Source organism: Vigna unguiculata, chromosome 4, assembly GCF_004118075.2.
Source record: "Vigna unguiculata cultivar IT97K-499-35 chromosome 4, ASM411807v1, whole genome shotgun sequence".
In the NCBI taxonomy this organism is placed as follows: Eukaryota; Viridiplantae; Streptophyta; class Magnoliopsida; order Fabales; family Fabaceae; genus Vigna; species Vigna unguiculata.
The window spans coordinates 1,952,549-1,963,759 of record NC_040282.1 but is presented as its reverse complement, the minus strand read 5'-3'; the positions used below and the strand labels follow the sequence as shown (position 1 = coordinate 1,963,759).

General features: G+C 33.6%; 2 protein-coding genes across 2 annotated transcripts; both read right to left on the bottom strand.

Annotated features, from left to right (window-relative positions):
• Positions 1 to 904: 904 nt before the first annotated feature.
• Positions 905 to 4,713, bottom strand: LOC114181922 (probable receptor-like protein kinase At5g20050). Its single transcript, XM_028068598.1, has 5 exons — positions 4,329 to 4,713; positions 3,385 to 3,688; positions 2,389 to 3,210; positions 2,207 to 2,299; positions 905 to 1,864 (listed from the first exon to the last, which is right to left on the bottom strand). The coding sequence occupies exons 2-5, from the start codon at positions 3,572 to 3,574 to the stop codon at positions 1,056 to 1,058; spliced, it is 1,914 nt and encodes a 637-aa protein (XP_027924399.1). The 5' UTR covers positions 3,575 to 3,688; positions 4,329 to 4,713; the 3' UTR covers positions 905 to 1,055.
• Positions 4,714 to 5,760: 1,047 nt separating this feature from the next.
• On the bottom strand, positions 5,761 to 9,491 carry LOC114181918 (leucine-rich repeat receptor-like protein kinase PEPR1). Its single transcript, XM_028068591.1, has 5 exons — positions 9,207 to 9,491; positions 8,166 to 8,370; positions 7,199 to 8,011; positions 6,978 to 7,070; positions 5,761 to 6,876 (listed from the first exon to the last, which is right to left on the bottom strand). The coding sequence occupies exons 1-5, from the start codon at positions 9,414 to 9,416 to the stop codon at positions 6,068 to 6,070; spliced, it is 2,130 nt and encodes a 709-aa protein (XP_027924392.1). The 5' UTR covers positions 9,417 to 9,491; the 3' UTR covers positions 5,761 to 6,067.
• Positions 9,492 to 11,211: the final 1,720 nt, after the last annotated feature.

Genomic DNA, 11,211 nt, shown 5'->3' with positions numbered 1-11,211 from the left:
ACTTTTTTTCCTTCTAAATTGTGTAATACGAAAATATTTTTTTCATGAAAAATACTTTTAGATTACACAATTCAAAAATTATGTTTTTATGAAGTACTTCTATAGATTGTATAATTAAAAAATGTCTTCCAAATTGCACCATCTAAAACATAAATTAAAAGTTTCTTTCTTGTATAAAAGAAAATTATTTTGGATCATGCAATTAGAAAAAGGTTTCTTTCTTGAATTCATCCTTAACATAACACAGACAATGGTGACAACGACAAGAGACAACAACAACAAATATGCGACAACTAGAAGGTAGACAATTTGGTCTTTTGAGCATCTCATGGAGTGCATATGGAAACTCTCAGAGTGTAAAAAGAAATGGCCCATGAGTAAATACATTTTAAAAAACTAATAAATATAAGACAAGTTTTTTCTTCCGGACCACAGGCTTTTGTTATTTACAGTTTCCAATTTTCTAAGTAATTTTCTTTTCTTTTCTTTCTTTTTTATTGTCAACCAATATCATTACATGAAAAAAAGATAATCAGAACTCTATTTTGATATCCATCTTCACAATTTTCCAAGCCTCATTTGTGCATCTCCCTTATTCTTTGAACTCTAAATTTGCATTCTCATGTTCATTATTCCTTAAACGAATCCTAATTATTTATGCCTCAAAAACCTTTCATAGTTTTTGTTTTTCTTCATAAACTCTACTGTCTAATCTAGCATCATGTGTGCATTATTGAAATTAAAGGAATCATGCTTTTGGAAGAAAGGATGCAAAGGAATTGACAAGGTTTTTCAGAAGAACAAAGGGAATTCTGTATTCTTTGTATAAATGGTGTAAGTAACTACAGTTAAATAACCAAGTAAAGAAAAAGAAAAAAAACAGAACAGTGAGAAGAAAACAACATTCCTATATAGTGGGATACAAATAATCAATTGTGAAAGTGAAACAATGATCTAAAGTGAATCTCAAAAGCAGGTTTGTTATAAGTTACTGTCTAATTGATAATCACTGGTCTCAGAATCATATAACAATCTGTAGTGTCTATGAATGAAGACTATGTCATCTGGTTGAATCCCCATTTTCCTTTACTTATGCCCTCAAGGGTCTCCAGCACCTGTTTCATGGATGGTCTGAACTCCTTGGGACACTGCACACACTGAAATGCTAACTCTGCCACTGCTGTTATCGTTTCCAAAATGTTATTGTCAGAACCACAAGAAAAGCTTGGATCAACTATCTCGTTTAATTCATTGTTCAAGATTTTTCTCTTTGCAAACTGTGCAAGAGTCTCATTATCTGTGCCTGCAACCAAACTTGGGTGGATTGATGATATGAGTTCAAACAAGACCACTCCAAAACTATACACATCACTCTTGTTACTCACCCTTCCAGATACATAGTAGTCAGGATCTATATAAGCACGAGTTCCCACTGGAATAGTTGTAACATGAGTAACATGATCTGGAAGAGACCGAGAGAATCCAAAATCAGCAACTTTAACCCGAAAATTTTCATCCAACAGAATGTTACTCCCTTTCACATCACGGTGGATGATACTTGAATCATGAAGAAATACCAATGCAGTTGCAGTTTCAATGGCAATATTCAATCTAGTTTCCCATGGTAGTTTTCCATTTAAAGGATTATAAAGATGTTTGGAAAGAGTGCCATTGGAGATGTACTCATACACTAGCATGTGCTTCTTGCAATGGCGAGAAGTGCGGCCATAAAGTGAGACCAGATTTTGGTGGTGCAAGAGACCTAAGATGTCAGATTCTTTCATGAATTGCTTAATGGTCTCTTGTGTCTCATTCTCATCATGGAAACATTTTATTGCAACTTCTAGTCCATCTTTAAGTTTTCCTAGTGCATCAGAATAAAGATAAATCTATTTGAGTTTAATGAATGTGAATCTGGTGTGAAACATTTTTGTAAGCAACAAATAAAGAAAGATATATGCATGATTTTGATAATTATGCACGGTCAGTGTAAAAGGTGTTTACATGGTCAATTAATCAGAAATAACCATTGACACAAATGTTAACATGTTTATTATTGAAGCCAACAAACTTATTATATATGGTGATTTCTGATTAGATGACAATATAAAACTGTTTTACACTGTCTCTGCATAACCTAACTTCTCTATGCACATTTCTTACTGTGAACTATGATTTCAATTATGTGGACTAATTAGCCTCTCACCATAGTATACGCTGCCATATCCTCCCTTACCAAGGCAAGTGCCAAAATTGTTAGTGGCTTCTTCAAGTTCAGCATGGTGGAAGATTTTCAAAGCTGAAATGTATGGATTATAGACGTTAATAAAACCTTTTATCCTCAGTCTGTAAACAAAAAAGGGATATAATATGGTTTTGATATTGCACCTTTAGTTGAGTGAGAGTTTGTTCCATATCTCCCTTGCTTCATTTCATTGAGAATCTCTAGCACCTCTTCCATGTTTGGCCGCGATTCTTGTGGACATTTCATGCAGAGAACTGCAAGCTCAGCTGTAGCAGTCATCAACTGCTTGATGTTAAGGTTTGATTGGAACCCAAGTCTTGGATCAAAGAGCTCCACCAAAGTTTTGTTTTCAATTTTTCTGCTAAAAGGGATACCGAGATTACTCTCCTCGTTGAGAATATGGTATATTGCAAGCTTTGATGATAGGAGCTCACACAACACCACCCCAAAGCTATAAACATCAATTTTCACACTAAGCTGGCCTTTTGTCAAATACTCTGGGTCTATGTAACCACTTGAACCTACTCTGTCACTAGTAACATGGGTGGCGTCAACAGGAACTCCATCTGGAAGTTTGCATGATAAATGAAGGTTACCAAGTTTAGCAGAAAAGTTTAAATCTAGGAGAATATTGCTGGATTTCACATTGCGGTGGATGATGCCGTAATAGTGGAGATATGCCAATGCATTTGCAATATCAATGGCTATATCCAAACGTTTAAGCCAAGGTAGTGTAATGTTTTCATCCTTTACACCTTGAAAATGTGCAGCAAGATTTCCATTGGATAGGTATTCATGCACTATCAGAGGTTCCACATGCTGAGAAGTACATCCATAAATTGACACAATATTTTTGTGAGGTAAGTAACTTAGAAGAACAGTTTCATTGATAAACTTTTGCAATATGTAGCACTTGTCTTTTTCAAAGCGCTGGATTGTAATCTCACGTCCATCCTCAAGTGTTCCTAAAACAATTGATATAGATAATCATAAGAAATGTTTTGAGCAAAATCATGAGATATAGTCCTTTAACTGTTTTTCATGTTAATAAAAAATGAAGTTATACATTGATACTTGTTCCGGTCACAGCAAATTGTCCAAAACCCCTCTATATAGAAGGTTATGGCACAGTCTCTTACCATAGTACTCAGTGATAAAGCCTTTCTTTCTTTCTCCATTTCCAAGATAACGAGATTGATCAAAATTATTTGTGGCTTTTTCAATTTCCTTGTAGGGAAAGATTGGCCACTTCAAATTACTGCGCTTTGGAAATGTGTCAGAAGATGTGCTAGCGAAGCAGCACTGAAAGAGATCACACCTAAATCTCATGAGGTAATAACCAAAAGTTGCAGGGTCGTTGGGATGCTGATGGTGAGTGAGGTAAAAGGTGACTGATCAGAAGTAAAAATTTCTCTGCATGTTAAACTCTATGACGTCTAATTCCTGTTCAAATAAGATCAAAGAAGATGAAAAATGTGAGCATCAACTAAAATAAAAAGGGTTGTTCCTATTAGAAAATCCAATCAAGTTTCAACATTAAATGGAAATATAAAAGTTGAGCATTATATATATAAAGAAGAAAGAAGAAGACCTATAAATATAATTTTTAAGGTTTTGAATAGAAATTAGTGTCAGATCTCTCACATGGGTTTGCTAACAACTCATTGGTGTTAAATTCTCCCAAAATGCTCAACAATAACTTTTCTGCATATGTTCCTTCCTAATATTTCTGGCAGAAACTACACTAATTTTCTGAAGAAGAAAACCGTACTTCAACCAGACAAGACTACTATAAGCAATAAAACATCTTTCTCTCTTTGTTCAACATAGTTGCATAGTGATGACTTGGGTTTAAGATACTTGATCAAGCTATAACAACCTTGTACTAATTGATCCACGTGGTTAGTGATGATACCTGAATTTGAATGGTATCCAAAATTTATTCCTTGTAAACAGTAATAAAAAGAAAGAATTACATAAATACGAGTTTTCCTATACATACTATTCTCATGTACAGATGGTTTTTATGCATATCCTTGTGAATATTATATGTAAAACAGAGACTAGGTTTCTTAGTTCTTACCTAGTGTAGAACAAACAATCCCAAGAAAGACAAGGTGCCCCCAACAGTGTTGGAGAATAAATTGTATACCCCTTTCAGAGAATGATCTGCTACTGAGGTACTGATTCAGGTGTAGTGGTTCAGAAAGTCTCAACTTAGCCACTAACAAGTAATTTAGAAAAAGAATTCCTCCAACGTAATAAGGTCCTTATTGAATTAGTGTTGTTCTATGAAGTTGAGAACTTTAGGATCAAGAGTAATGGAAAGTGAATTTTTAATTGGTATTGAGGTTCAGTTAAAGATCAACAAAAGGGGGCATCGGAAAGTAATGAACAGAGAAGCTGCAGAAAATGCAAGGAAGGAAACAGGAACTGCAACACAACATTTTCTGATATCTGAACATGCATTTATTAAGGACGACTTTGCTGCTACCACTTTTTTGACTGAAGTATTTGTCGGTTTTATATTATGTAATTATATTTTTTTCGAAAAATTTGATAAAGTATTGTTATTATAATTTTTGTTCACAAAAATTAAAATCTTATTTAAAAAAACTCAATTCAATTGCATTCATAATACTATGAAAGAAAAAAAATACTGGTTATATAAATTTTTAACGCATTCTTTTTTATCATTAACAATAACAAAGTTTGATTTTATATTTTATTAGATAAACTTTACTTATAATTTTATAGGTTTAAATAATTTTTAATTAATAAAACGAGCAAAGAAAAATGTTTTCAAAAATATATTGTTTGCTGTTATCCGTGATGCATTGATACCGCGTCAAGGAAATAGACAATTTTCTAATAAAATATCATTTTCAATTGACAAAAACAAAATTCTTTGTACCATTGTATCAAAATAAACACAGAAAAATCTATCCTTTGATATAAATTTGAAATCTATCATTCATAAGCATTGGTTTTACTTCTTTGGGTGTCTTGATAATCATAATTCTATTGTAGATATTTGTCAAACACTAACAGACAAGCATCATTTTGTCTTTGCAATTTTTGTTTTTCTTTCATCCAAGTTTTTAATCTTTGTCATGATGAGATTTTTAGGAAACACATGAACAATATAATCTTCTTCCACAACTTTCCATTAATCTATTGCATGCACATACATAAGATTTTAATTATCCTACTCTGTTTTGCTTGCAATTTTCCCTGTTGAAAATAATTGAATATTAGCCCTTTTGTTCTTGTTCGTTCTTCATTGTATTGTTTATCAAGTACCACTATTAGTTTGCATTCCTAATCCTATTTCTTGCTATATTTTCTTTTTTCTGTTCTTACAATCTTAGAGATATAACCATCTATTTAAAGAGTCTGTCTGTTATATCAGTCTTTGTGTAGTAAACCTGAACATTTTAATGGTGATAGTTTTTTTTTTTCCTGGCAACAACAAATGTGCATGAAGAATATGGCTCTGCATGAATACCTTCAGATTATGGCAACGAATGAAGGAAAAGATGATTGAAAGTGTAATATATATGAGAATATATACATGTTGAAACTACAGTAAACATTGAACAATGTTCAATGTGCCTCAGAAAAAGTAATCAAACAAGAGCATACACACCCTGAATCAAAACCTCCTTTTCATGCACATCATTTGCAAGATGCATGGCCAACCTCAAATTACTATACTAAGGTAAAAAAACTCTATATCTATTCAACCAAAATCCAATTACTGGACCAAAAACCAAAGGAATGGTTTGGAGGAATCAAGCTTGTTGGCAGAAGGAACAAAGACTATGTTATCTGGTTGAATCCCCATGTTCCTTTTCTAATGCCCTCAAGGGTCTCCAGCACCTGTTTCATGGATGGTCTAAGTACCTTGGGACACTGCACACACTGAAATGCTAACTCTGCCACTGCTGTTATCATTTCCATCATGTTTCTGTCAACACCAAACCAAAAGCTTGGATCCACTACCGCGTTCAATTCCTTGTTCAATATTTTTCTCTTTGCAAACTGTGCAAGAGTAACGTAATCTGTGCCTTCAATTAAACTTGGCGAGTTGGAAGATATAAGTTCAAACAAAACCACCCCAAAACTATAGACATCACTTTTGTCACAGACCCTTCCAGATTCATAGTAGTCAGGATCTATGTAAGCACGAGTTCCTACTGGAATAGTGGAAACGTGCGTTGCATAATCTGGGAGATACCGTGAGAATCCAAAATCTGCAACTTTAACAGTAAAATTTTCATCCAACAGAATGTTACTCCCTTTCACATCTCGGTGGATGATACCTGAGTCATGCAGATATACCAATGCAGTTGCAGTTTCGATGGCAATGTTCAATCTAGTATGCCATGGTAGTTTACCACAGGAAGAGTCATGAAGATGTTTAGAAAGAGTGCCATTGGAGATGTATTCATACACTAGCATGTGCTTGTTGCTATGGCGAGAAGTCCGGCCATAAAGTAAAACCAGATTTTTATGGTGCAACCAAACCAAAACCTCAGTTTCTTTCATGAATTGCTCAATGATCTTTTCTGTCTCACTCTCTTCATGGAAACATTTTATTGCAACCTCTCTTCCATCCTTAAGTTTTCCTAATACAATGGCACACTATCAGAAAAAATCACAGATATATGCATTGCACATTACTTGCAGGGACACTGATTTAAAATACGTGGATTGATTAGGCTCTCACCATAGTACACGGTGCCATAGCCTCCCTTTCCAAGGCAAGTATCAAAATTGTTTGTAGCTTCTTCAAGTTCACCATGGTGGAAGATTTTCAAAGCTGAGATGTATGGATTATCACACATGAATAAAAGCTTTTATCTTATCCTCAGTCTGTTGACACCAAAAAAACACAGAAGCTAGAAAAGCATGAGTAAGGAAACTAGACAAAAAAGGACTTTATTATACCTTTTGTTGTGTTTGGTTCGTGTCTCCCTTGCTTTATACCTTTGAGAATCTCTAGCACCTGTTCCATGCTTGGCCTTAATTCTTGTGGACATTGCATGCACAAAAGTGCAAGCTCAGCTGTAGCAGTCATCATTCTCTTGATCTTAAGGTTAGATTGGAAGTCAAGTGTTGGATCCAAGAGCTCCACCACAGCTTGCTTTTCAATTTTTGTTCTTAAAAGTGTAGCAAGATCGTCCTCCTCTTTCAGAACCCAGTATTTTGCCAGCTTTGATGATAGAAGCTCACACAACACCACCCCAAAGCTATAAACATCGTTTTTTACACTAAGCTGGCCTTTTGTCAAATAATCTGGGTCGATGTAACCACATGTTCCAATTATATCATTGGTAACATGGGCGGCATAGACAGGAACTCCATCTGGAAGTTTGCATGATAAATGAAGGTTTGCAAGTTTAGCAGAAAAGTGCACATCTAGGAGAATGTTACTGGACTTCACATTTCGGTGGATGATGCCATAACAGTGAAGATAGTCCAATGCATTTGCAATATCAATGGCTACATCAAATCGTGTCAGCCAAGAAATTTTGCTGTTTTCGTCTTCAGTTTTAAGATGAGCAGCAAGATTTCCATTGGATAAGTATTCATGGACTAGCATAGATTTCTCGTGATGAGAAGCACATCCATAAATTGACACAATATTTTTGTGAGGCAAGTAATTTAGGATAGTAGTTTCATTGATAAACTGTTGCAGAATGTGGTGCTTGTCTTCGTTGAAGCACTGGATTGTAATCTCACGCCCATCCGCAAGTTTTCCTAGAACAAGGGAAATGAACAGAAGAAACTTTAGTGCAAATTTTCATTATGTGGATTACCACGCCAAAATGACTCGAGCAATTGTGTCTAAGTTTTCTTCTTTTGTATTTACATTGTTCATGTAAATGGCCATAGCTTAGTCATAGTCACTTACCGTAATATTCAGTGGCAAAGCCTCTTTTTCCAAGACAATGAGATTGATCGAAGTTATCTGTGACTTTTGCAAGTTTCTTGTAGGGCAAGATTTTCCATTTACTCTGCTTTGGAAATGTGTCAGAAGAGCTGGTGAAGCAGCCCTCAAAGAGATTACACCTCATTCTCATAAGGCAATTAAAAAACCTCAGAGGGCCATTGGAATGCTGAGTGTGAGAAAAAACAGGCTCATCAGAATAGCAAATTACTTTGTACATTGAATTCTATAAAGTCTAATTTTTGTTCTACAAGGTGTGGCAAGAAACATATTTAAGTCAATGACTTAAACTAGGTGTGGAGGAACAATTCTTGGTAACTAAAAAGACAAATTAACGAGGCCATAATTAGAGGGACTAACAATACACTTAATCCATCAGAAAACACAAGCAGAACATTCAAATGAACACATTGATGAAGAAAAGGTTTATTGGCTGAAGTAAAACATGCATTAAAGTGGTAATATACTTAATCCACACAAAAACACCAACAGGGCATTCTAATAAACTGTCATTAATAATGAAGTAAAACTGCTTATCTTTCATCAAAGCGCAGAATTGTAATATCATTATTATGGTCAAGTTTGCCAAAAAGGAGAATTTTTTTTACACACACACCATCAGAAGAAGATAAATTTACCTATACCTATTACTGTGGCCAAGGAGAGCATCTATCATATAATCAGAAAACAATCACTTCAGGCAAAATTTCCATTCCAAGTCATGAATATTTAGGTTGAGTCCCTACAGTAGTAAACTGCTCGTTACTAGTAAGGAATTCATTCCTTGTAAACATTATGTAGAAAACAGAAGATAAATTTGATTTCCCTATACCTAATACTCTCATGTTTAAGTAGCTTTTTGTAGATTCTTCCGTTGACTTTGAAAAGTATCATCCCTGCAAAAGAATTCATCACAATTATGGAGTATGCAGTACCAAGACAAGGTTTCTTAGTTCTTACCAAGTGTAACACAAGCAAGTTCAAGAAAGAGTTGAATGAATTAACCTTTTCCAAGAGTGCTCTGCCAGTGAGATGAAGTGATGCAGTGAGCACCACAGCATGCAAAGCAACCTTAGTGACATGCAAAGTTCTACTTGTCCACTGAGAGGAACATGTAAGCGTAAACAACAGCAGTGAAAATGAAATATGTGTACAAAGATGAGAAAAAGGAAGGAAGAAGGAAGAAGGAAACTGCAGAACACGAATAGTCTTCATAAAACGTGGAAAAGTCTCTGAACTGTCTATTTTCTTACGATAAGATATTTTGAGTACATTACCTTCAAGTCTGGAAAATGATAATGAAATCATGTAGTTTGTTTTTCTCTTAAAACATATTGTATTCTCCTCTGTTAGTTTAAAACATGTTATGTCTTAGTTTTGCACATAAATGAGACTTTTAGTACATACGATTAACACGAGACTTATATATATATATATATATATGAAAAGGTATTTTTGAATTTAGTAAAAATATATTGAATAGCCTGTCTTTTATTTCCCTTTACGAAAACTTGAGTTAAAAAAATTATGGAACAACTTTTTTTTATTTTCATAAATTTTAAGAAAAATAATTATGTATTGGAGTGTAGGTGAAGCCCAATGTACGTAATATGTCTTGGTTGGGTGTTTCTTTCCGCATCTCATTCTTTTTTCTTCCTGCACCCTATAAAATACAAAATTCCCAAACTACCTTTCATTAAAACTATAATAAACATTACTTAACCTCCTCTTTATTAACAATTCCGGATTATATATTTTGAAAGATTTTCTGGATCTAGAAATAAATTTTAAGATACTTAATCAGAAGGTAAAAAAATAGTTATTCTGGAATGAGCACTTTGAGAAGTATCTCAAAATGCCTTATAAAACATTTATTTTGGAAAATTTTTATATATTCCGGAATGACTGTTTCGAAAGATATTTTCGAATCCAGACTAAACAAAATTTTTGGAAAATACTTTTAGATATGAAAATATTTTTCTAAGACATCTGTTTCGAAAAAAATTTAATACTCAAGAATAGTTGTTTCAGAAGTATTTTTGGATTCAGAGTTACCTTCCCGAACAATCTTTCTAGATTATAAAAAACATTCTGAGACAGGTGTTCCGAAAGACAATTTCCAAATCTGAAAATAATTTCTAAAATATTCATTCTGGATTTTTTTTTATACTTTTTGAATTAGGTATTCTAAAAAGTATTTTCAGAAGACCTTCTGAAATACAGAAATAGTTTCTAAAATATCTAATCTAAAACAAAAAAATATGTTTTCAAAATGAATATTTCGGAATGTATTTATCTTCTGAAACACCAAATTTGAAAGAGTGGTTTGTTATACGATATATGGTTTGACTAAGTAAGAAGAATACCGATTAAGTATGAAATTAATCCTAACTAAGTAAGGAATAAGTTTGATTAAGCAAAGGACTATATTTTGGCTTGACTAACTTTGCTTCTTTCATGTTCCTTTGTTCTCCAAACTTTTATTTCATTATTAACTCCTACCGAGAGTTTTAAAGTGTTAGATGTATCAACGAAAGAATATAGTCAACACTTTTTCTTTTTAGACTTAAATACCTTTTTGTTCATTATTCTTGTAGTATTTGTTGTGGATGGTCCTCATTTTGACAGAATGTTTCAAATGGTTCTCATTTCTACCGAATGTTTAAAATGGTCCTCATTCTCACAATTTATGTTTTATTTGGTCCTTTTCTCTGTAACACCGTTTAAATCATTAACGGAGCATTGTACAGATGACACGGTTTTTTAGTAGGGTGTGTTACACTTTTGTTTCATTCGGCTCCTTTACGAAATGAAGAGATGGACAATAAAAAAAATTGACCCATAACATCTATGTCAGCCTTTTTGTATGAATAGGTTTCAAATATCTTGCTTTTTAGATGATCCCTCTAGAAGTGCAATATTCTAATAATCTATGTTTTTTTTTCTAGTTACTTCGTTCTCTATTTCTATTTCAGAAAATCTTTAGGAAAAGAAGAAAATTTCCGTCGAG